The 27,994-nt window shown below is 32.4% G+C and overlaps 1 protein-coding gene across 2 annotated transcripts; it reads left to right on the top strand.

Annotated features, from left to right (window-relative positions):
* The first annotated feature begins 17 nt into the window (after positions 1-17).
* LOC138314907 (lysosomal cholesterol signaling protein-like) lies at positions 18-27,880 on the top strand. 2 transcript variants are annotated; one of them, XM_069255529.1, is made up of 17 exons: positions 18-218; positions 10,311-10,487; positions 11,192-11,686; positions 12,077-12,439; positions 13,153-13,267; positions 13,591-13,768; positions 14,230-14,385; positions 15,131-15,214; positions 15,776-15,987; positions 16,284-16,377; positions 18,225-18,615; positions 19,092-19,408; positions 19,702-19,803; positions 20,096-20,160; positions 21,338-21,385; positions 22,753-22,893; positions 24,113-27,880. In XM_069255529.1, the coding sequence occupies exons 3-17, from the start codon at positions 11,296-11,298 to the stop codon at positions 24,327-24,329; spliced, it is 2,874 nt and encodes a 957-aa protein (XP_069111630.1). In that variant the 5' UTR covers positions 18-218; positions 10,311-10,487; positions 11,192-11,295; the 3' UTR covers positions 24,330-27,880. The 2 variants fall into 2 exon arrangements, with proteins under 2 accessions (XP_069111630.1, XP_069111631.1); XM_069255530.1 differs by lacking the exon at positions 21,338-21,385.
* Positions 27,881-27,994: the final 114 nt, after the last annotated feature.

Here is a 27,994-nt window from a genome sequence, read left to right as displayed (position 1 = left end):
TATTGGTGTAATCCGTAATCCGTCGGACGGTCATGGCTTGCCTTATACAACGCACACACACGCCGTCGACATGTGACTTCTGTTTACAATGCGAGTACTTGAAACACGTTGTGATAACGCAATGAATCTAAACATGTAAGCGTCTCCTACCCGGATGGATCGTTCGATTAGACATATGCATGTGGATATAAACGTGACCACAGCTGTCAAGATCACAGGTACTTTTTAATTTGTAACATAATGTCTATTTCTGTAAAAAAAATTCTCTACAACATGCCAATTCAGTAAAGAGAGGTCGTGTTTACATTGTACTCACCTCCCTTATACAAAAAATATTCAATGTATATGTACAGTTTCAGGAAAATTCCTTAAATTTAAGGATCCTTACCTTAAAATTTTCCATAGAAAAGCATTACATATTTTAAGGTTCATGTAATGGCTTTAACCAGTGATATTTTGCAAGCCTAAAACGCATTACTGTGCTGCAATAGAACAGAACTAATTTCATTAATTGTTGGTATATACCCTGGCTAACTGTCAGTCTTACTGTTGATAAGTAATTTGTGAAGCTGCTTGTAAATTTCAGTAAAATAAGAGAAAAATGTATATTTCTGGAGAAGACATAGAACTCGTGTGAATTGCATTGATGGCACCAAATAAACATGCTATCGTGTTCAGTAGTGACTATGCCAGGTACTCCAACAGTTTGTTTGGCAAAATCGGACCAGCGAATAGCGCAGGAGCCTATTGTTGTAAATGCAAGTGGCTGCTTTAAATGGCGGATCACAAATATAGCATATAAGAAGACATTTTAATTGATACAAGTGCTCTTATATACACTATAAGGTACTCTGAACATGACAAGAAGAATATTTACGAAAAAAATAGTTAAAATGTGGACTTTGAGGCTCTTTCCGGAAATTTGCATTTTTCGCCCCAAACAGATTGTTTGAACTATTTTTTTCGTGAAGAGTCTTCTTGTTATGTTCAGAGTACCTTATGGTGTCTATAAAAACATTTGTATCAATTGAGATGGCTTCTTATATGCGATATTTTCGATCCGCCATTTATAGCAGCCATTTGCATTTACTACACTAGGCTCCTGCGCTATTTGCTGGTCCGATTTTGCCAAACAAACTGTTGGAGTACCTGGCATATTCACAACTGAACACGATGGCATGATTATTTGGTTCCATCAATGCAATTCACACGAATTCTATGTCTTCTCCAGAAATATACATTTTTCTCATATTTTACTGTATTTTACACGCAGCTTCACAAATTACATATCAACAGTAAGACTGACAGTTAGCCAGGGTATATACCAACAATTAATGAAATTAGTTCTGTTCAATTGCAGCATAGTAATGAGTTTTAGGCTTGCAAAATATCACTGTTTAAAGCCATTACATGAACCTTAAGGAAGGCTCCTTAACTGAACGTTTTTCCTTTACTTCTGTAATGCTTTCCTATGGGAAATTTTAAGTAACAGAATTCCTTACAGTTAAGGAATGTTCATGAAACTGGGCCCAGATCATCATACTGGAATAAAAGGATGTGTGTGCATGACCACAGACATTTGGCTTTATAGACTTAGGCCTATAAACTCGGCCAGCGATATAACACTACCCAATTTTAGAAAAAGCATGATTATTAACAAACCGTATTGGATGTGACAACGGGGCTACTTTCAATCGACAGCCAGATAATTTATCTTTAATTTGGTATATGATACAATAAACAAATGTATATAAATTATCTGGCTGTCAATTAAAAGTATTCCCATCGTCATATCTTATATGGTTTGTTAATAAATTAATAATCATACTTGTTCTGAAATTGGGTAGTGTTATATTGCTGGCCGAGTTATAAACCTTGACACAGTATTACATGTATACGCCTGTGGTGTGCACGTGACTTTCATGTATGAAAATGTACACTATTGTGCACGTGGCCGGGATGTTTTTATAATAATTTTTTTTTTTAATACAAAATGCACATGTGTTAAAAACAAATACAAGGAAATTGTAACCTAAATTTGAATATTTCACATTTAATAATTAATCCTTTAAGATAGTAATTATAGTTATTTAAATGTTGGATAACTGTTATATCAGTAGCAGTATAGCAGCTGTTCAATTGTGTTAACCCTGCAGGGCTATATGTTAATACTGAATGGCCAGTGGCATATGATCAATAAAATGGTCAATACTAGTACATTTACAGGGGTTTCAATATCAGGCGGTACCCGATACTTGTACCCCTGCATTTACTACAATGTATGTATCAGTGCTATGTTACAATCAAGAACAAAGAATTTAAAACCTACCTTAGACCTACTGTCTGTACATCATATATTATAAAGCTGACAATATCTTCTAACCATGTTCTCATTCTTAATTTAAAACGAAAGTAAATGAATTGGAAAGTCAACCAATTAAAGCTTGATGGTAATGGGAAGATTTCAAATGTTTCATGGAAGTGCATACTTATATACAAGTGTGGAAGTTCGCTATGGAATGCATGATTGTGGGCCTACTGGATGCGCGAGAGTATGTGATGGAGCTAGTGTGTGTATGTGTGCTGTATTGGAACGATTGTGAGTTAGGAGTGAGAATGTCTTACCTGTAAATATAATGATTATATGTTGTCGTCACTGGGATCTCTCGTCTGTTGTGTACTATGTCCACCATGTTGTATGTGTGTATTTCCGTCGTGCGTTAGATGTCGTGTGATTGGATGTAAGTGAGGGTGGGTGTGTCTATCTGTCGGCGCCGGTGATTGGCCCAGCTGTGTCAATATACCACCGGCGCACGTGTGACCGCTGGGCAGTCTAGAGTAGCTTCGTTGAGCTGGGGGCTGTCCAGTAGATGTCTTTGTATGTAGTCTCTGTGTGAGGGTTGCTTGTTGTGCTGAACTTAAAGGGACAATTCAGTCAAAGAGAACATTAAAATTTGTACATATCGGAAAAAAACCCAGTTCTAATGGATATTAGATCAGTTGGTTTTACTGTGATATGCCAGGAAAGCCCATGGTGGTGAAATGTGTGTGAAATGTTCAAACTCGCTCGCTGTCCGCCATTACACTTTGTGGTCGAACATCTTGTATGCCGAGCCCTGTCCCTTGCTCGTAGAGTAATGCAACTTTTGTCTGGAACTGCTCAAATCGCTCTGACAGTAGTATGTTTACCTTATTAGGTGAATTATCTTGCCTAAAAATCATTTTGTCACCTTCTCAGTGGTTATGAAGTTCATTTGTTTAACGTGCGTGCGCGACTTTGGCTCGAGTATGGGTACAGCGTACATATTGTACCTGCTTAATCATATTGATCGACGATTTGTAAGTACAACGGTATCAATTAAAATACTAATAATGACGTTTAAAGCGAATAGTCCGGCAAGTGACTGTAAAATCGGTAAAAATGGTATTAATATATCCGGTATAATTTCTTATGAATTAGAAAAATAAAACTTTCCGTCAAAATCGCTGTACATGCGAAGAAAATAATAATATCTATGGGAATCCTAAAAGTCCTCCCGACCGGCTATGAGTGCAGGTCAATCTTAACGCATGCGCAACATCCACCACTCTCCGTAGTAAACAAAACATGGCTACCGTAGTTTTGAACCAAAAGGTTTCCGCCAAAACAACCAACTGACTCACCTAAAATGCGAAAGGAAAGGCAATGGAGCAGCGACAATCCCAACACCTGACTCGGTAAACATTACGACGCATGGAGAGTGTTAATACAACTTGTTATAGTGAAGAGAACAGTTCAAACGAGCACGCGGCTCCGGACCGCTTCTGTACGTACCTAGGCCTACTACCCGGTACTCCCTGCTCAGCTGATAGTGAGTGAGTCTTCGTATTTTGATCATTATGTAAATAGTCCCTAGCAGTATTTTTTCATAAATGAGTGGTCACATATGGTCACATGTTTCATACCTGTTCCCCAATCGCGTAAAACGTAACACTGGGGTAAATAGCGGTTCTTTCGTGGGGCCTCTTTAGGGGTAATGAATGCCCTGTATATTTATAAAATGTACCGTTGTAATGCATGTACAGTTAGAATGTAACCGCTAGTGCATTATCAAGCTAAGATTTGTTTCAATTAATCTATAATATTATGCTACCGATCAATTCATACAGTTCTGATGTATATATTTATAGATTTTTAATTGTAAATTTTTGTTCTGTACATGTTCTGGTAGTGTTATACACATACATTGTATATAGGATTTACATTGTAGGTTAATTGGTAGAATTGTATTGTATATGTTCTGATATACACATATACATATGTACATGTAGGTTTTAGCTTGTTCTTTAGATATATTTGGAGGACACATACAGTATTATTTCTGGTCATAATAATAAATAGTGTTTGTATATTTATTACAACTGTACCTGGTTCATGTGTATATGACAAACTTTACAGAGTTGAAATGTACTGCAGCCATGTGTCATTTATAATTATTCTGAATTTTTGTTGGAACTATAGATAATGAATTTTGTATCTTTAGTGACATGAATACAGAAAGTTCATCCCTTGGACCTGTATACAAGTGTATGTATACATATACATACAATTAGCATCATATGAAGACTGAAGAATGTTGATATGAGTGCTCTTGAAAGTAAACTTTTCCAATATGGACCTAGAAGATCATGAACAGAACATTTAAACAGTATTAATTTATTAAATGTTCCTTTCAACTGTAATCATTAAATAAAATTATGATGCAATACTTTTTCATTGTTTAACTTTGTAGAAATATTTGTTTATATTAGTCCTCTAGATCCAGTGATTATAATTCTTGCATCCATATGCCGGCCCATTTGTTTGTCAGGGCTTGTGAGATAGCTTTTCAATTACTTTTAAAATATAAGGATTTTTTTTACATATAGCAATATAGATACCATTGTCTTAGCATTTCTAAATTCTACTTTACAAGAGTAGACTCAACATATAAATAAAACCATAAAACTAGCAAGTTATCTGAAATGTTAAAAATCTTTTTGTCTGAACCAAATTTCACATTTATTGTCTATGTGTAACTTGTACATAGACCATTTATGTATTAATACTGTAGTAACAGTGATTACAAACACATAGACTAAAATGTAGTATGTAGTACTATGTACATCTGTCTTTGATTTGAGTTCTAAACAAAAAAGTGGTACCTATTGGGAAGTCGTGACTTGGGCGGAGGGTGAAATACAGAAGAAATAGCTACACATGGAAAAAAGAAAGATATACAGTACCATATGGATTCAAAGTTGCTCCAAAATCAATGAGACTAAATAACCAAAAAAAAGCCATGTAAACCCCAAATATGCAATGACCAGATCAATGATAAAGCACCCTTCCACTTCCAGTTATCTGTAGCTATTTCTTCTATATTTCAACCCCCCACTCAAGTGACAACTTCCCAACCTCATGATTCTTCTGTCTTTTAGCCCCCCCCCCCCCCCCCCACCCCCACCCCCAACACACACATACCTGATTAATTGTCATGTTATTTCAGGTTCCTATTCAGGTATTATTCCTAAAAAGCAAAAAGGGTATACACACTGTGTACTCTCAAAGGAGGGGAACCACTTCATTCAAAAATGGAATTTACTATTTCATCTTAATTTTGAAATTTTCAATTTAATTATTAATTACTGGACTATTAAAACAGTATAGAACCCCTCGGCTACAGACAAAGTACTGTGGTACACATTTCTCTTAATTAATTACTTTTCTTCAACTCAATCATCTTTTTCTTCAGAGCACAAAAAAGAACAGGAAACAACAGAAAAGGAAAGTAACATACATGTAGGCCTATATGTTTTCTGGAAATATATATGATGTGTTAATTCTCACAGCATAGGCCTACATGAATGTGAAGAATTAAATATTATCAATGTTTGAGAGAATTAATTTCCTAGTTGTAATTCTATAGCAGCTACATGGAATGTACGTTTACATATATACATTGTACGATCGATACATATACATCATAAAAGTTTCTTTCCTTCCAGCTGGACATTCATGTCATCTCTCTCCAGAACTCAAATATTGTTTAAAAAAAAAACAAACAGAGACATAGATAATTTAATTAAATCTCTGCAAAAAAACTACACGAATAATTGAACACATATATTGTACTTGTAAAATATCTATGTATGAGCTAATTTATTTTCACATCTTTGACAGCTACATGCATGGACGTTCTATGGAACGTTTTCGTGTGGTTTTAAATGGGAAATTATGTTACGATTTTTTGTACTTAACCTTCATGATTCGGTTGATGTAAAATACGACGAATGCGATGCTGCAATAATTGCCCCTTGCCGGGGCCCCATCTCTGCATCGGCCGAATATTTGTGTCGATTTCCATGTACAAGATGCTTTTATCGAAAAATTATTACAAAGCATTGTCATTAATGTAAGAATACTTCATTTGCATCAAATGTATCATCTCAAAACAACAATTTGCATACCGCATTAGTGGTTTATCACACGAAACGAAACCGACACGACTGAGAAACACATGTCCATGTTGACATTTCCACGCAGCCTCGTTTTCAAAGAGTTTGGCGAATTTATATTTAGAACTGTGCTAAATTTACACGGGGCTTCCCCAAAATTTCAATGGTCAAAACTGGACACCGTAAGCAGAACTTGACCATCATTATGGTATACAATGACTTTTGGAAGGCCAAAGAACGCATTTAGACTGGTTTCCTTTGCCCGACTATTCACTTTAATTTGTCAATATTTCATGTTATATGTTTCATAAGAAATGTAGAACAATACATCTATGCCATATTTTGCTTCTTGGTTATGTAAAAGAATTAGCCTGAGTGAATTGTCTCTTTAAATGGTGAGTCCATGTTAAACTGTGTCACTGTCATGTACTCCTTGTGTGTGTAATATGTGCATGCATTGTTGGGAAGAAGCCGGGCGCTGTCCTTTTCTAATTGTAAGTGTCCAAGCGGCAGCCTAGGTAAGAGGGCGGCGTGCACGTGTGTGTACAATGTATATCACCTTTCACCTATAAAAAAATTAATAAACTTATAGAAACGTTCAGGAGAGTTCTTTATTTCTTGCATGTGGTATTTATGCCTATAAGGCCCGAAACCCCTTGCCAGAACCTGGGTCAGGTGTGGTAAGACGTGCAATACACTTACACAAGTTTGGTAGCTATAAGACTTAATGATTTATTACCACAAGCCCTCTATCTCTTGGTTGCAAGTTCGGATCCCATGTGGGGCAGTTGCAAGGTTCTGACCACTGGTCAGTGGTTTTTCTCCGGGTATATCAGCTTTCCTCCACTAACCAGCTAGCATGCGTACATCCTTACATGACCTTGATTGTTAATAGGACGTTAAACAAATAAAACCCTGCTAATTTTGGCTACTGTATTGGCCCCTATAATAATTATATAACACCTAAATGCAATTAAAGTTCCAGTTATATTTAAACAGAAGGATACCTTTTATTATACATGTTTCTTTTTAAAATAACCAAATTCATCTTCAATCTACTGATGCATTATAAAACACATACACGTCATGTTCAAAAAGTCCTGCTTTTGACTGAAAGTCATGTGGAGATAAAAGACTATTCAGTGTCACAAGACTACTAATTAGTCATTAAACATGTAGAATATTTTGCTTTGTGGAACGCCCTATATTATTTTAGAATTTATTTTAGGACCAATAACCAGTGAAGCTTGACATATATTTGTATAAGTGGTTGATAACACCCTCATCACATTACTGGATTTTATCATCCGTGATTATAAGGTCCATATTCTGTAAGTTTTGTCGTACATTATATACGTATATTAAATGGCGTCCAAGAGCAGTCTACAAACCATGTAAATGACAAGGTAGGTTTTTGATACAAATTTGAGTGCGGCTTGAAATAGACTAAATGGTTTGATATCATTAATTCTTCAGTCCAAGTGGATTTAGTGAGAAATTGTTTTTACATTCTGTAACTTGTATGTGTATATAACTTTAGAAATCGTTCTAATATATACATGTACCAGGTTTAGCTTATGTTATGTAATAAATACAATTATGATATTTTTTTTTTGGACAAAATTTAAATCCAATTCATTACATATTGATTGTAGAGTGGCAGAAAAAGAAAGAAAAAAATTGTTTTAACTGAATTGAAATTAAAAAAAAAAAAATAGAAAACTTTAATCAAGTAAATTAATGTTACCAAGTAATTGAATAATTGATAAGTTATATATAAGCCCTTAGATATCTAGTATTCTAGTGCAACACAAAATGATGATTAATATCTGTTCTTTAGAAATAAATTTAATCAGACATTTTTTCTATATATATATATATATATGTTTGTTTTTTTTTACTTAAATCATAGTAGAAAATATGGGACAAACCATATGAAATCATTCTATAAATAAATAAGGTGTCAATGATTCTTAAACTATCTATATATATATCATAAACAAACTAGAGGTTTTATATCTATTATATATAGCTATTTGTTTATTCTGATATCTTATTTATCTGATTTTATCTGATATCAAAGATTTTACAGTGATAAAAGTAGCTATAGATGAAGTGCTGATTGAAAGAAGATTTGCTTATATATATACTGGAGCTCGAGGCTAAGCTCAAGGCCATGGGAAGGGTATTTACTATAGCAAGTTAACCTGAATGGATTTAATAATTAAAACCAGAAGAAAACTAACTTGTAAGAACATTACAACAATAACATCCACATTAATGCTATAGAATTAGAGGGAAGTTACATCTGACACATTGTACATTATATGACTGCATTGATTGACTGTATCTATTGGGAGGGGAGGATCCTCCTACATGCCATGCATGTGATTTTCCTCTCACAGTGGAGCATGTTTTATTGCATTGTATTGATTTTAAACACATACAAGATAACATGATGTACACTTTGTACACTTTGTTCCATGTTGTGAAACATAATCATATTTTCAACTACATTTTATCTCAAAGAGATCGGCATTTTTGATAAAATTTGAACTTTTTCTCATCTTATCTTATCATCATATCAACGCAACACTCATCGTTTCGTCAACGTTGTGCATGAGTTTTCTCATGTGACAGTGTTTTAACCAAAACTATTTTATCCTATGCAACTCTTTTTATTAAGTTAACATTTACAATTTTGTTTTAGTTTTTACTTGCCATTTTTCTCATCCTGATCTAATAGATACAGTCCTCGTTTATATCCTAATACTAATGCCTGCCTTGTAGTTTGGCCCTAAATGACCTTAGTTGTAGTTTGGCCCTAAATGACCTTAGTTGTTGATGGGCTGTAAAACTCAAACAAACAAACAAAACAAAGCACTGATTGGGTCACTATTTTAAGTTTGACCCCTTAAGTTTGTTGATAATGGTTTTTATACTGTAGCAGTTCATCAGGTTAGAATTGACCTGATTCCTGTACTATATAGAAGGTTTCTGCTATGTGTACTCATTTCAATATTTTAATACTGTATAGGAAAATAACTGCATGGTATCACTTTTCTATGTAGTATGAACCAGGCATCATGATAAGAAAGTGTCTACATTGATCAGCATATGGATAAAGCTTATTAAAATGCAGCATTTATAATGTAGGTAAAGATATTTTTATACATGTACGTATAAGCTTGCATAATATTAAGAAATTTTATTAATGGACTAAGAAATATAACAAATAAACTCTTTACCAGGCTGTGGTAAGATAGCAGACCCAACAATGACTTTATATATATATATATATGCAGAGCAGCACATGAATACTGAGTATTGAGTATTAAAAAGTGTTCTTGCATGGCTGCATCCCAGTAATCATGGGTGGCCTAGGCCTGGAGTTATCGTGTAAAATTTGGTTTTGACAAGACCTAAAATGATAACATACTTCAAGTAATTAATTTATGGTAAATCAGTTTTAATGAATTTGAATGTAGTTTAATTAAGACAAATTAAATATACAAGTTAATATAATTCTTTCTGGATTTGCCCAACAATATATATATGTACCAGTATATCCCGCTTGTTTGCTGGGGTATGGAAGCAAATAAATTTCCAGACAGAAAAAATGTTATTGCTTAACTGATGAAATATCTTGGCCTACTTTAGTGTATATGGATTGTCTGCAGCAATGCATGAAAGTGTAAATTAGCTTAAACACACCAGCAGTGTACATTACTATCAGACATGAACAGGAAGTAATATTGTCTTAATTCAGATTTGTCATTTTTTCATTTTTATGGAACATGTGTCGCATAATAATGATTTATTTTTTGTTGCAGGTATATATGAGATAATAACTGGTGTGAACAGCCTTTTATAATTACCTGAATTGTGCTGTCAGATTGTGGATTGGATGTGAAGGCTTTCTTGATAAAGATACAGGACCATGTGAATATGACGTAGCCAGATCTTTTAGGTCGCCAGGGTCATCGCCATGGCAAGGACAAGGTGAACAGGTACCTAAGCTATCATGTAATGTTATAATGATAGATAATATTATATCAAAATGTAAACAATGTAGGTCAATGTATTCAGAGTACCTGGTAATTGTTGCTATTAAAACATTGCTTTCTTTCATTTATATCATTGTTGGAAAATATGAATCTTTTGAATTAAAAAAAAAAGTTAAACTAGAAAGTAAAATGTTTTTATTTTCATATAGCTTAATTTTTACATAACATTCTTGGTCAATCAACTTAATACACAAATATAACAGTAAATCATGGGTAATTCAAGCAGGTAATTTTCAATTTTTTTTTGCTTAAAAAGTGTGTTATCATGCTTAGTGAAATGCTGGATGGAATTTTCATTAACGTTTTCATTGATCACCTCATGGTACTTGCAGCAGGTAGTTGCTTAATTATCTTTATTAATTGCTTAAATTATGTATACAGTACAGTACCAGGTATATTGGTTCATACAAATTTGTCTTATTTTAAAAGCTGTGAATTTAATTTATAAACATAAATTATTGAATTAATTTAACATTTGAAAGTAATGATAAATTTAAGGTTTTTTTTTTATTTCCCTATATATAATACCAATGAAGAGATGACATGCAAATTTTATTTATTTTAAAATAAAAGTTACTTTGGTCATCCAAATTTCTTTTGATGCAAGGAATAGTAATTAATGATTCTTTCATATATTTTTTTTTCAGACAATGCAATATTCATCTTGGTTATTGAAGACTCTCCCAAACTATTGACATTATATAGTGAGAGGTATTTGTAGTGCATTCTGCTTCCTTAATATACTACCAAAATGGAGGTGGGGAACTCCACCACACCATCGGGCCAGGCCAATGTATCTATTGATAATTTATACCCTGCCATCATCCAGTGCTTCTTCATCATCTTGGCTGGCTACATTGCTGGGCGTGTTAGTCTCATTTCATCATCACAGAGTCGAGGAATCGGGCTATTTGTGTCAAACTTCTGTCTTCCAGCACTTCTGTTTAAAAACATGTGCATACTCGACTTCAGCGTTGTGAACTGGATGTTTTTGACGAGTATCTTGATATCCAAGTCCCTTGTGTTTTTCTTGGTAGTGTTTGTTACACTGGTTGCCAAGCGACCCCTGAATTATGGGTATGCTGGAATGTTTGGAATATTCGCCACTCAAAGTAATGATTTTGCACTAGGTTATCCAATCAGTAAGTACTGAGTTTGAAAATTATGTTTCCAATTGATTTACATACTCTTAATATAATGCAATATATCTAAAGAATTGTTCGTATATGATATTTCCTTTCATACTGCATTATTTTGGTTTGCAGTTTGGACTGTAGTAGACGTAGTATGATCATGTTCATTGTTCACAAAATATCAGAATACATTGTATCGCTTTTCAAGAAATAATTGAAAAAATAATGAAAAAATAATAAAAGATTATTAATTCTTACATTTGGTATTTAAGGTAGATTGAAATGAATAATGAATATGTTGATTCAGTCAAATTATAGTTTGTCCTTTAAAAAACTTGAATATATTTAAAACATTATATTTCATTAAAATTAACAGCAACATTTCTGTTTTGTTTGCAGTCCAGGCCTTGTATCAGAACTCCCACCCTGATTATCTGAAGTATATCTACCTGATTGCTCCTATCTCAGTTGTATTCCTGAATCCTATAGGCTTCATCCTGCTGGAGATACAGAAACGGCGCACTCAGGCCGCCAAAGACTCATCACACAGTCAGGAGAGTGAATCACTTCTTGGTAACTCTGGATCAGTCTCAAAGACACTGGAGGCTACTCCTCACACAAGTACAGCAATGGTGGCTGTGCATGTGTTCAAGGGGGTCATCTCAAACCCAATAGTGTTTATGACTGTCATTGGAATCATTGGCAACTTTATCTTCAAGCATAATCTCCCTTCTGTCATTGAAGGCATTCTCACAGCTCTTGGTAAGTAAAGTTTCTTACACAAAACTGTATTTACAGCTAGTGAAAATCATTGAATAATAAAATTGTGAAAATCATTGAATAGTAAAATTGTATTGAAGGTTTATAGCACATCTGCTGTGAGTCTAGTCCACTTGTCTGTCTTCTTGTCCTGTCCAATCGTGAATCGCTCTGTATATATATAACCTGTATATATCCATGCAGTCTGATATTGTCATTTCCATTTGAGGGTATTTATATGTCCTGCATGCAGTGCTAGTCTGCAAAATTATCTTAAATAACAAAGCAGTCAGAGCCACTTTAGCCACTCATGATGATAATAAACAACAAATATGTCTTATATAAGAATTACAAAAAAAAATTCTCATTTAATATTACCATTATCAAGGTTATAGGTAATGTAAACATTACAGGTGGCTACTGTTTGATGGTTTGGAGCTCTCAGATCATATCATGGACAGAAATATTTGCTGTTTTCATATTCATGGTTCCATGGTAACCATGTTAATCAGTAGGCAAAAATATTTGAACATCATGTACTTGCATACAGCACATACTACCAATGTGGAGAGGGCGTATATATAGGTTTTGATTAAATAAAATATTTTTTAAGTGAAATGACATACTGCCAGTATCAGATTAGAAGCCTCTTAGTCTGTGACTTTGCTACTTAAGACTAATATCTTAATAAATTTTAATTGCTTCATGATTTGTAGGCAATGCATTCAGTGCTACTGCCCTATTCTACCTGGGCCTCAGTCTGGTGGGTAAAGTGTCGGGGACCGTCGGTATAGGACTACTGGTACCTCTGCTCTTGATAGCAGCCAAGGCGTAAGTCATTGAACTAGGAACACAGAAACAAAATTATCACTTTATGTATAAAATTGATTTAGATTATATAGGGCTGTTCAAGTAATATGATCTATATCATGTACCATTGACCATAGAAATTTTCTCTTGAAAAACAAATGTGTGAAAACGAATAGGCAATCTCGAGCCATGTAGTAATAGAAGTATATACACCAGTGATAAGATTTTTGAGTCGTATCTACAAGATTTTGAGTCCTTGTTAGAAGTTTTGTTAAAATATTGCATATTTATCAATTGAATTATTTTTAAAACTCTGATATTTTGATATCTGATTTGTTCATCAGACTGGTGTTACCATTGGTGATATGGCAGATCGTCGGGACTCTAGAGAGGGCCTCTGGAGATGCTATATCTACCAATAAAACAATGTCACTGAGCATGTATGGCTTCCTGTATGGTACATTCCCCACCGCACCGTCTGTCTTTCTGTATGCCAGTCAGTACTCTGTTGCCCAGGATACGGTGAGTTATATAGTCACTGTACATGTATGCACATATGTATTAGCATAGAAAATCGTATTTTCTAAAATGTTTGTGATTATAATTTGTAAGGACTTTGCTGTGTCTGCATTTTTCTTCCTTTTCTTATTTGTGCTTTGCAAAGAAATTGATTCATCCATGTTATTAAGATTTATGATTTCCATTTTACACTGTGACAAATTTATTCCCAAAATATTAATTGAAAAATTCAGATCTTTTGATGCATGCTTCATATAAATTGAGGGTGCAGAGCAAAAGAATCTATAGTCGATGTACAGTGTAATCGTAGAATATTAATTCAAAATTTTGATATCATTCATTTTGCGTTACAGAATTTTAAGTGTTAAAAGTGATATATGCACAAGTTCACACAATTCAGTTACTTTTAATGCTAATTAACTCTGAGGCTCTATCTGACTTTGACAATTTCTTAATTTGATCAGGTTGCTACTGGGATGGTTGCGGGGACATTTTTCTCTGCCCCTATGATGTTTATGTCTGCCAAGATGTTGACAGTGGTAGTGAATAGTGAGATGGATTACAAGACATTGTTGTTGGAGACATCATTTGACACAAGTATCATTAGTGTTGTCTGTTGTGTAAGTCGTTTTAGTTAGATCAGACAAGACCTCAGGCTAGTGAATAAAAGATATCTATTTAGAATCTCATGATGTGAAAAATACAGTGTACCCATTACATGTGTTATTGACATTGCAAAAGTTGAAAAAAATGGCTGGACATTCGGACCGGCAAGGACTGTGAGTAAGCTGGACCCAACAAGATTTTGCCCGACTGAACATTAATGTGAATTTTAATAGTAAACATAACTTCCTGCTTTTATTATCCAGGCAGCTGCTTTTATGATTATTTTATGCAGTTTAAATTCTACATTGCTATGGGGTTAACAAAAATGATTTTGTGAAATTAAATGAGCAGACTTGCCGTTTCTACTGACTTCTGATACTCCATAAATGTCAGACAGTCGGTCCGGACCGGATTTTAAAAATTGGCGGTCTGCATCAAATTTTTCCGGACATGTCCGTCGTTCCAACCAAATTCGCGATGTCTGGTGTTGTTTCTTAAAATAACTTTAATTGTTGATTATAGAAGTTGAGCCAGACATTACATGTACATGTAAATGTCTAGAGTACATGTTTAAGTTTTTACTAAATATAAAATGTGTGAAGTAAATTGATAGTGCTTCAATGACACCTCAAGTGCTAAAAAGACAGCATATAGGTACTCTAGCTATATATGGTTACTATGGAGTTACGGTAAATATGGAAATGTTCAGGATTACAGTATGAGTTATGTAAATAAAATGCTTCTACTTTATTTCCTCAGGTTTGGGTAATCGGAATCTTACTGTTCAGTAAGCGGTACAAGAAAATGCCGCACCAATTTCTCCTCTGCTTAGTTTTCACACACGTAAGTTTGGGCCAATGTTTTCATTTTCATTTACTGTATGTAGTCTATAATTACTATCAGCGTTTCTGTGACCCTTTTCAGAAGCTTGATCATTGAAACTGATAAGATGTTTTTGTGTAGCTATATCAGAAGTGCGTATCATTCAGTTTGCTTGGTTTAAGGTCTGTTTAACAACAAGGGTCATTTAAGGATGTTTCAGGTTTATTCTAAAAAAAACAGAACATACTGACTACTTGTCAGTTCCTGGCTACTGCTTAAATACATGAGGTAGAGGTTGAGGGCATGAACATGGTACTGATTTGTCACAACATCCTAATTACTTGGCCACAACGACCCCAGTTTGTACCATATTGAACAATTCAAAAATGGGGTTTAGAGATAGATGGCTTGCTTTATATTATACCCTTTTAAATCACTGTTATTTGAAGAAGAATGAGTCATTCATAATACACAGATTGGAAACAAAATAAAATCAGTTGTGTTTGTAAATTTTTATACAGACAGTGACAAACTTGTTGATATATTACATTATTTGGATTATGTTTTGTACTTGATTGACAGCTGCTTTCCTGTATCGGTATGATTATATACAATGGACAAGACTGTGGCCAGTTGTCATGGAAACACTACTTACAGTTTGCCTTGATTCTGATTGGTGTGTTTTCCACCCGGTGTTGGACAGCTATGATATCACTAGCATTGTACATGCTTCACTGTCGTAGTCTCTGCTCTGTACTACGGTTCAAAGCATGGATGTATCTGTTTGCCTTTGGGTAAGTATGTCTTATAATTACATAATTATCTAATTAAAGTGAGGTGACACAATCATTATATTCAGATCGATTTAGATGATTGATCATAGCATCACACTGTAGAAAATTGTGTATATTTTGCCTTTTAATCGTGAGAAAGTTTTACTTTTGACATTTCTGTGTTTTTGGTTTTTTTTTTTTTCAAATAATCAAACCTAAGCACATTTGGCAAGTTACAATTTTGACAAGAAGCAATCCTGTTGTATATCATGAAGTTTAATTTATGTAGATGACATTGTTTTCTCTATTTTATCTAGATTCCCTGTGTTCTGTACTGGTCTGCTGTTTATCTTGGGATCCCATCACGTCCATGATGAAATTGACCCATCATTCCACTATGGTTCAGATCAGGTACATTTTGTGGTAACACTTTTCATGTTAGAACATTGATATGGGCTGAAAAGCCAAATGAACACATCAAGCGAATTTATTGGGAAAAAAGTGTTTTATATAGTTAATATTTCATGTCAAATTTATCTTCTCTTAACATACAATCATAAGCCCAGTTTTAAAAACCATGATGTCTTTACATGTAGCCATGGCTAGGTAGAAGGCCTTCAAGATACTTTAATATGTTTAAGATCACACACAAAATATACAAGAAAACAGAATTGGGTCTTAATGATCCAAAATGTAAAACTATATACCTGAGGGGAAACTTACAATATCAGACAGTCACATCCAGGTTTTCCCACACCACATTCATTGTAAAATACTCCTTTATTGTGATAATGTCATTACATATAATAGTAATAATCCAATTGATAGAACTACACTTTAAATAATATATTGTAAACAAAACCTGTTTCACTACACATGAAAATGTTACAGATATTGTGTTAGATTTATAATACACCTGATACACAACACACACCTGCACACCACACCTCACTAAAACAGAAACCTGATGAAAACTAAGGTAAGAAGTTGGGAGCAATGACTCTAAATTTGGTTCGGGGCAATTTCTGTACAATATCTAACTGGTTCATTTTAGTTAAAATGGTGTTCCATTTATTTATATATAATTATGATTATATTTATTGAGCTATATTTAATTGTTTATCATAGTGTAATTCAATGAAAAAAATACTGTGAGTAAACCTTTGCATAAATTGATAGCATACCTACATTAAATTCATTTTTGGAACAGTTACATATGCATTCATGCAACTTTGTACATGTATATTAAAATTATATACATTTATACAATGTACATGTATATCAAAATTATATACATTTATGCATTACATATGTTATTACATTGTGTGTATAGTTATACATTAACTACATTGTGTGTATATTTATACATTAACTACATTGTGTGTATATTTATACATTAACTACATTGTGTGTATATTTATACATTAATTACATTGTGTGTATATTTATACATTAATTACATTGTGTGTATATTTATACATTAACTACATTGTGTGTATATTTATACATTAATTACATTGTGTGTATATTTATACATTAACTACATTGTGTGTATATTTATACATTAACTACATTGTGTGTATATTTATACATTAATTACACATTGTGTGTATATTTATACATTAACTACATTGTGTGTATATTTATACATTAACTACATTGTGTGTATATTTATACATTTACTGCATTGTGTGTATATATTTATACATTAATTACATTGTGTGTATATTTATACATTAATACATTATATTTATACATTAATTACATTGTGTGTATATTTATACATTAACTACATTGTGTGTATATTTATACATTAACTACATTGTGTGTATATTTATACATTAACTACATTGTGTGTATATTTATACATTAATTACATTGTGTGTATATTTATACATTAATTACACATTGTGTGTATATTTATACATTAACTACATTGTGTGTATATTTATACATTAATTACATTGTGTGTATATTTATACATTAACTACATTGTGTGTATATTTATACATTAAATACATTGTGTGTATATTTATACATTAACTACATTGTGTGTATATTTATAAATCAAATACATTGTGTACAGTATATTTATACATAAATTACATTGTGTGTACAGTATATTTATACATAAATTACATTGTGTGTATACATTGTGTGTATACTTATACATTAACTACATTGTGTGTACAGTATATTTATACATAATTTACATTGTGTGTACAGCATATTTATACATAAATTACATTGTATTTCAGTCCATCCTGTCTGTGGTAGTGCTATTTGTATGTAGCGTGATCAACATTGTATGCCTGATACTAAAACAGAGGAACAGTCGAGAAAGGTCTGAAGCCTGCCTCACATCCAACTCTGAAAGTTCGGGCGATAGTACAACTCTACTAAAACAGAAGAGACCTAGAAAAATATACAAGCCACCAAAACCAACAAAATCAGGGGCTAACAATTATAGTGGAGCCACAGAACAGTTCACAACGTCCAGTGTTCAAACGGGCCTAGAAAGCCTTCCTGGAAGTCGAGTTGAGTCGAGTGGTTCATTCACTGGTTCATTAAGTTTGAACAGCGAGTGTGAGAGAAAGATTGCAGAAAACAAACAGAACTGTGATACCTGTACTGGAGGATGTTTACAAGGTAATTACTGTGGATCATGTTTCTTTTTTATACCAAATAGAATGGGGTACATGGATTTTTATATCAATATCTATTTATAACAGGAAAAAAGAAGTTTGAGTATTGCTTAGATCTATTGTTAGCATTTTTACCCCACCATTATCAGATGGTGGGTTATTCAAATCGTCATTCTTATTTATAGGATTAATTATGTAATATAAATCACTCGAAGAATAAGGTTGTAGCTATTTTAACTGGCTAATATTTCTTTAATATATTTAATATCATTATACCCACCTGCAGTCAACCTTACTGTGAGAGACTCTGGTATTATTACCTATAAAATTATTTCATCAAAGTCTCTCAGAACTATGTAAACCATATCCCTTTTATTAGAAGCTAAAAGATTTTGTACCATTATATTTGTTGTGCAATTTCCAGTGTTTTGAAATCTCATAAAAAGTTGCTATACTAATTTTGAAATTATATAATTACAGATAAAGACTTTGAGGATATAGTGCCATTCCCAAGTGAGAGAGACAATTTGTTATCATCAGAGAACTCATCTATCAGTGAGGCGTCATCAGTTCAGGAAAGTCTGGAAGATAAAGTGTGTAGATATGGAACCTGTAATCAGGACCAGAGGCGATCCTGTGCCCGATTGGTCAGATCATATCATGCAGACACGGCTCTCATCCAATCAGAGGAATCGGGTGTGACAGTAACCTCAAAGTCTCCGTCTAAATCTAAAAACAATTTCCAGAGTGGGAAGTTCATGATCTTGTTGATATATAACCAAGTTTCAATGATAGTGGTGAGTACAATAATAGATACAGCACTAAATGCCTTGGTAAATCAGCAAGTATCATTTTACACTCATAGATTGTACCTTGAAACATGACACTTCCAGCAGTAAAGTTTGACAATGTTACCATTTTTTCACTGGCTTTATACATTCTAAGACTGATAACCTGTCATTTATGATCATTAGTTAATAAAGATGGTTTAAATGATTCTTTGCTTCTGTATATCCCAAATGTTTATGGGGTGTCATTATTATAATAAGTATTTTACTGTTAATATTTCCTAAATCTCTTTGTGTTTTAGGGTATATTCCTTTGTAGTTGGAGGTTAATGCATAGACATTATGATAAATCTGGAACCTATGTTGAGATTGAGTTTCTAGATGGTGTTTTTAACTACGGTCAGGTAGGTTTACTTTGAAATACATTAATTATCAGAAACATAAATTAATTTCCATTTTGGAGCATGTTACTGTAAAAAAAAGAGAACCTTATTAAACTATGAACATAGGGCATGCAAAATTAATTTGTATCTGTATCAACACAAGTTCATTTAAAAGTTAGATTTATTTCCCTGGAAAGAATATACTGACTTAAGGTTTGTTTTATTTGATGTGTTTACCGATATTATTTTATCAAAACAACTTTGCTCTTAATTATACTTAATTTTAATACTGATTTTACTCTTTTATCTATAGGGATTCCTGCTACTAGCAATATTTGGATTTGATACAAAGTTTATCTTCCTGCCCTGTATCAGAAAGTAAGTACAAACACTTGTTTATAGCACTATAAAATAGATATTCTGACATTTCTATCAGTCTTCAAGTCATTATTTCTGTAACATTTAGAAAAAATTATTGATTTACATAATTATGTATATGGTTTTATAAAAATGATTTGGCTCATGTAACAACATTCCATTGTTGCACTAAATATAGCGAACTGTAGAACATTGATGAATGCAATTACCAGTTAAAGTATTCACTTAATCTAGTCAAAACATACAAATATTTACGATGGATTAGAATTTGTAAATAGCCCTCCTGGCGAATTATTGCAAAAACTAAATCCCTTGTGATTTAAAATAACAAAAATTAAAGTTTTGGGTGGTAATATAGCTTAGCTTTTTGTTTTAGTTTCGACATTGACTATAAGTATAGCTAGAAATTTTGATCTGTGAGAATGATATATTTTCAATTTCATCGGACATTGGAATGACTGATGCAAAAAAAGCAACAACAACAACAACAAAAATCTGCAGAATAGCAAATTTTTGATTTATTAAAATTTCAAATGTTATTTGTTTTTGGGTAAAAATATTTTATTAAGTTTTCTTACTATCTGTGTTATGACACATGTACATTAACCAGATAAGTGTGAATGAATTAGATCAACTTGATGTCATTAAATTATGTAAAATTCTGTCTAATGTGTATACTTGCTGCCTCTTTGACCAGTAATATCATATTCACTGAAGTTTGATCATCAACTATGTCAACAACCAAATGAAATCCAATAGCTGTGTTCTAACAATTTGAAAGTAACAAATTATTGTTATATTAAATCAATAAGTAATCAAGTCCAAGGTCATTGTAATAATTATAATAGTAAGTGTTTGAGCTAGTACTTAAATGGTAACTGAGTATGAAGCTGTATAACAAAAAGGAGGAAGGTGAAAATGATTTGAAGTTTCACAAGTTCCTGTTTTAAGATGACATTAATATATTGTGATTATGAGACCACCAGGGTTAAACTAGAGATGGCTTGATACAACTTTCATATAATATTATATGATACATTTGTTATCCGTTAGGTCACCAAAATGCATTTGTATGTAATTACTTTGCAATTTAACACAGTTGTATAAAATTTTATCAAATCTTCTTCACATTAAGCACAAAATAATATTTCTTATTAATTTTATTTCTTCTCACCAGCTTCTTCCTGAATAGTAAAATAAAATGGTTGAATATTTTGTGCTTAAGGTAACATTTCTACGCCAAGTCACATATTGTTGTGTTGTCTGCTTATATGTACATTACTGTTCTGATAATTTGGTCATAAATAATATGTGGAGCTTTGGTATCACAGTTGTGCTCGTTTAAAAAAATATTTGAATAATTTTTGTATTCTTTTTTTTTTAATATGCACCATATTTTTTTATTCGCCTCTTTTTGCAATGACATTTTAAAGATGTTCTACTAATTATCACCTAAATTTTCACCTTAAAGAGACACATCGCTAATCATTGTGAATATCTTCTTTTTCCCTCTCTATTGGAAAGTTTTTGCTAATACATAAATATGAAATGATAGTATACGTATTACCTGTAGTATGGATTTCCTTATTCACCCCTTTTCCAGCTTTAAAGCATTTTACAGATGAAAAAGAAATATATTACATCGTTTCATGTTAAAAAACCATGATCATTATGCTTTTGTATGTTAGGTGTATGGTTAAAATATTATCTGTATATTGTACAGATTGCATGCCGTGTTGTCGGTGTTATTTATGTGTTGTGTGTTCTGTAAACATTGTTCTGGTTTAGGATGCATGAACCGATTCATAGAAAGGGAATTTTGATCTATGACAATATAATTATTACATATTGTCATGCGTTTAGAGAAGATTGCATCTGTTTAAATTTAGGTTGAATATTAAATTCAACTGAATATCTAAATATTAGGTCCTACTTAATGTGAACTATATAATACATTTTTACTGTGCTGTCGATTGTTTACATAAAATCATTTGAAGAGGTTTCTGGATAGTCATGTTATCATTTTATCATAAAAGTTATGTTGAATCAACAGTTACTTTTTCTTTTATCCTTGTGCTTTTACTCTTTTCTACATGTACTTTATACACTGTTAAGAATGACCTGAATGTTGTTGCGCAGTTCTCATTCAATGACCTACTTGGATTTGACCTTGATTCGTATGGTAGAAACCACGATTACTATTTCAAATATATTGCAATGAGAAACCACGATTACTATTTCAAATATATTGCAATGATACAATTCCGCTGATACTTTGTGTCTCACTACAGATAAATATTGTTACTGTTAGGACAGTTTAAGAGCAGTCTCTTGTATAAAACTGACCAACATTGCAGACATTTGTTGTAAAAAATATAATCACATAGAAATTATGGAATGAAAATAAAATATGATGAAGATATGTACATGAAATAGAAAAACAAAGAGAACTTTGTATCAAAAAATGATGCTGTTTGTAGTATTTAGTGTGTGTACGGTTTCACTGCAAGTTTAACAAAGTTACTGAATGAATGATGGTTTAAAATATAGTGTAATATGATATGAATGGATATACAAATTGTCGTTTTATAGGTGGCGCCGTTTGATCTATGGAATAGAGATTGTTGCGATACCGGACAGAGAAGATTTGGATGAGAAAACTCGACATTTATGTGATCAATTTCTACGCTACCACAAAGACAACTGTATCAAAGACATTGTATCAGACAAAGTGTGAGTTTCTTTAAAATAAAATCCTCCTTTATTCCAAAATATAAATTTCACAGGTACATCTGTATTTCGATATTTGATAATGTTATTTGTAATATGTCCAAAAACAGAAACTACTCTTATAATAATATTATGAACTCTTTGGATAATTAAGATAAGCTAGGGTTACATGTAGGTTAGTGTGGATTTTCAAAATCAAATGTCTTTATATCAACAGAACAAGTATACCATTGACATTACCATTGACATTAACCACAATTCTGTTTTATTGATGGATATATCATATGCACCAATTCACTAATGCGATTATTTAAATTCTATATTTTTACCAAGATTTTTCTCGCCTGGAAAACCTTCCCTTACAGAAGCAGATGTGTGTTATTTACTTGTCTGCTGTGTAATTGTGTCTTTTCCCATTTAACTTCATAAACTATATCATCACTGCAACACGTACATGTATATAAAATGTATTATGAATGGTACATAATTAGCGATAGTCTTAGATCAGCACTGAGTATAATCAGCATACGAATGCGTTATTAACATTGCAATTGTTCGAATTCACCAGTACCATGGTTGGTACTGGCCTTGAAAAGTCCTTGATTTCATGTGTTGGCCTTGAAAATCCTGAAATGAAGAGTTTGGCCTTGAAAAGTCTTTGAATTAACCAAAAGGCTTTGAAAAGTCCTTGAAAAATACATTTGTTCTAAAATGACATTTGATTCCTCATTCGAAATTCGTATTATAGCGTAAAATGAAGATGAAATTTAAACAAACTTGCCGCAGAAGTATTTTTGGAGAATCAACCTGAAATCCATTTTTTTTTTTTTAATTTTGGACGCCGCACCTTGTTCTTGTTCTGATTCAGACATATCCCAGAACATCATTTAATGAACTATTTCTTCATTCATAATTATCAGTGATGATAAATGATCAATTTAGCTATTGTTCCAGAAGTTGAAACCGACAACATTTGATTTTTGTATTGATTGATTCTAAATTTGATTTCAATCAGGCCTTGAAAATGACAAAAAATGCATTGAAAAGTCCTTAAAAAGTCCTTGAATTTTTTTTTTTTTTAATTTCTGTACAAACCATGAGTACAGTATGTCACTTTTGCAATATGTGAATACATACTGTCAAGTTTCAAGTATTGATTAAAGCAAATCTTGTTCTAAACTGTTTATTCCTATCCATATGTAACACATTATGTTTGATACAGTTTCAGGTTACAGCGGTATAAGTCTGTTTTCACTGGCCAGGATATGTGTAATTGGTTAATTGAGGTCGGACTGGCAAGGGACCGCAGTGAAGCTGTTACATACGCCCAGTCTCTGTTGATTGGTCAGGTGCTTAGACACGTGACTAATGAACACCACTTTCATGACATGCCATACTTCTACCAATTCACAGACATAGATCCAGACGAATTTCTTTGAACATGTTGCACTAAAATGCAAATATGAAATTGTGGTATCAACATTTATATAACATTGCAAACTCAGCTTTACAGTTTTTGCCTAAAGTTTTCCTCAAATGTCTAAAAATGCAATTTGAGTGCGTAAATATAGTCGCCCTGTTTTACAAACCTCAGAAAGAAATAGCATAACTGTATTGCTGGCTTGTTGTGTCAGAGATTTCGAAATTCAAAGACAAACGAGCCATCCACCATACCAACAAACAGTTCTGTAACCACCAGACTAAAATCTCATTTCCTTTCAAATCCAAATCACTTCTCCGCTTCCGTAGAAAATTAGCCTCAATTTCGACTGATGATACAGACGAGTTTGTAATTGATATATATATGCACTACTTAATAAGTAAGAGATTTATTTTTATGGAAATCCTATAAAATTACTGATATGGATTATCTTGTATGATTCAGTACCTGAAAGTATATTGTTGCATTCGATTTTGTTTTATTATGTTATATTTATTGTCATAGTGTATTTATTCCTTTACGTTAATCTATGCCATTTAACTGCACACGTGCATTTTATTGGCCACTTCCTCATTTATGTACATTAAGTATTAACTTTCAAAGTCCTGAAATAATTGTGATAAACTACATTGTATAACATACATTTTATTTTATTTGCCTCACGACTCCATTGTTTTGTAAATTAATTACATATTGACAAAAATATCAATATTAGTTTCACAAGGCAATGCAAGCAAAACAGTTGTTTGCTCAAAAATATCGATACTCGTTAGTTTAATAGATAGAAATCTCCCGGCAGATATTCAGGGTAATATCGAGTAACGTGCACATTTGCATTGTGAATTTCGGGATAATAGCATCAAACCCTGATTCATGTTGCGGATACCTTAAAACTCAATGTGAAAATTGACAGGTAAGAATCATAACGCCAATAATCGATATTACATATTGCAGCGTATAAGATATTTTTTAGTGAATACTTAAAAATACATGTGAATCATGCTGTTTTTTAGTTCATTTGTAATATTTGTTTATTCATTGATCTCGTAGTTGCCATTTAGTTACATTGCATTTATGAATTTATTTATAAAATACGTGCAATATATTAGATGTACACATTGCATTTATGACGTATATGAATAATACTCTACAGTACGTGGTGTTAGAGTTTAGATTGAAGTTCGGCGAAAAGACATCAAAATTACTGCATTTTCTACACAAGATTATTTTTTCATGCCTTAACAGTCCTCAGTCATTACTTGGTGTTGTGACGAAAACTGATTTATTTTATGTACCATAACATTCCACTTAAATATTATACATGTGTAAGTTAAGAAGCAGTATTGCTCCAATTTATTTGTATGTTAATACAATTACGGTACCAACACTTCAAGAAAAGTTTTAACTGTTGACTCAGAGGGCATGAAGCAACTAAGACATGGATTTGCTTTTATTACTTAAACTGTATCTAGTATGTCGATTTTGTTCCAATTCTGTAACACATTTTCGGCACTGTTTAAGATGCGCCGAATTGTTTCACTGGTGCGTATATCCAAATAATACCTTTTTGTTCGCCAAATGTTTCGTTTTTAAGTTTTAGGAAATATAATTGCATTGTCCACGTAAATAATATGACTTTAACAGTAGCATTTTACTGGAAAATGCCTAATAAGCAAAAGTGATGGCCATGAAAAGTTCTACTTCAGATGACATCAGATTATTGCAGTCCCCAACAGGAGAGGTAAAATAGGTTACAGTGTATACGTTTTGATTATAAGTATTAGGCTCAACTTATATTTATATAGGCTCAACTGCTTCCTTTCTGCCTGAAACATTTCCTTCTTCAAATACATGAACATGTACTAAGTATTGTGTATGCGAGACAGGATTTTACCATAAGTTATATTCACGTTAGTATGATGATTTTTACATTATAACACATTACATATAGCAGTTGCTCAAATTCAATGTAATGATCGGCAATGACCGTATCTACAATTTGTACATTGTATCTACCTGACGATATTGTGTGTTCTATAACACCAGATGTTTAACTGGCTTTTTTCAGATTTTCGTTACGGAAAGTTACAAAATCTGTAACGTTATACACATTTTTTCTTGTTCAGTTCTTTTAACTTTTTATTTTCCTGTTAGTTATTGCAATTTATGTCCCCCTGATATAGGAAAAAGTTGTATATGAAGCAATAATGCATCCTTACTTGATTTCATATGAACTCGCATATTTCTAGTCTACATTCAGAGGGCATTTTATGGAGGCACAGAGGTGGCATGAAAAAATATGTTTAAGTTAGGACAAAACATACTTTATTTCATCTTGTGTAAAAAAAAAATCTTCAACGAGCTCATGTAAAATTTAATAAGTTATACATGGGCAACGAAAAAGAATAACAATTACAAACCCTAAATAAATATTTTTGTTCAACATAATTTTTCCATGTCACCACTATGTTGCCATAGTATTCAGATAATTGTTTTGATAAAGGGCATTTTAAAGACAATGTTTAGATAAAGCCAATCTTGCGTGTTAAATAAGTACCTATAAATAAACCAACAAGGAAACTGAAAACTTTTTTCAGTGAAATGCTTGTGTTCTGTGTTTAATGTCTTAAACAGATTAGTAAATATTTCATGTAGTTACATTATTATCAAGTATATGTATTTTGTAGGCCTAATGTCAACAATTATAAATGCATTATAAAATGACAAAATTGAAGGAAAAAAATGGTTATTTTTAATGAGATTATTTATGTGAAGTGTTAAAATTTCAAAAGCATTAAGGTATTTTGAAAATCATTGGGTATCATTTTATTTTTAAAGAATTGTATAATCGGGTAAACGGATTTCATTTTTTTCTGCAGTATAAGTAGAGTCGATCTTTTTCTATTTTTTTCTTTCATTAATTTAATGCTTTAGTTCGTAATACACAAATATAACAAACTTTTTGCATAGCTGTCATGGGAAATGGGATCAAGCACGAGATAAATATTTCGTGATTGTATGATACATCTATATCATTATGTTTTAGTAATTCAATAAGATATCGACTGCCTATCATAACACTTTTTTGTCAAGAGAAAATAGGAAAAAAATACTTTACATTACAAAAAACGTGTGAACGCTGTGTACATTGGGTTTAGGTGTTATAAAACGAAATAATAACAATCTAAATGCAATGTTGATTTTGGCGTAGTTTGTAAATCATGAAATAAATTATTAATATATCAACATTTTGCAAACTGCAAATGGAATTTATTGAACTACTTCAAATGCTATATTTAGTTTTCTGTATCTTGCTTATCTGTCCGTCGCTTATTTATACAAGTTCTGGACACTGAAGTTATCTGTTGTGTTTATATGGACACGCTCAACTTATTGCACTTGTCCACATCATAATACAAAATATGTAATCAATTTAAACATGATTTATTTGATATTGGTATAGTATAATTTATGTAAGTAATATTTACTTGAGATTTTTTTTATTGTTTGTTTTCAGTCATTAAGAATAAAGATGTATTGAACAATTACTTTGAATGTTTTATGTTACACCTGAAAAATAATTGAGAATGTGTGCTACTGAATTGTTTTCCCATTATCGTTCTGTCTTACCTACAGCAGAAAACAGAGGCAGGAGTTTCCTCT

This window comes from Argopecten irradians, chromosome 2 (genome assembly GCF_041381155.1).
Source record: "Argopecten irradians isolate NY chromosome 2, Ai_NY, whole genome shotgun sequence".
In the NCBI taxonomy this organism is placed as follows: domain Eukaryota; kingdom Metazoa; phylum Mollusca; class Bivalvia; order Pectinida; family Pectinidae; genus Argopecten; species Argopecten irradians.
The sequence above is the reverse complement of the archived record's forward strand: the minus strand, read 5'-3'. Positions and strand labels throughout refer to the sequence as shown.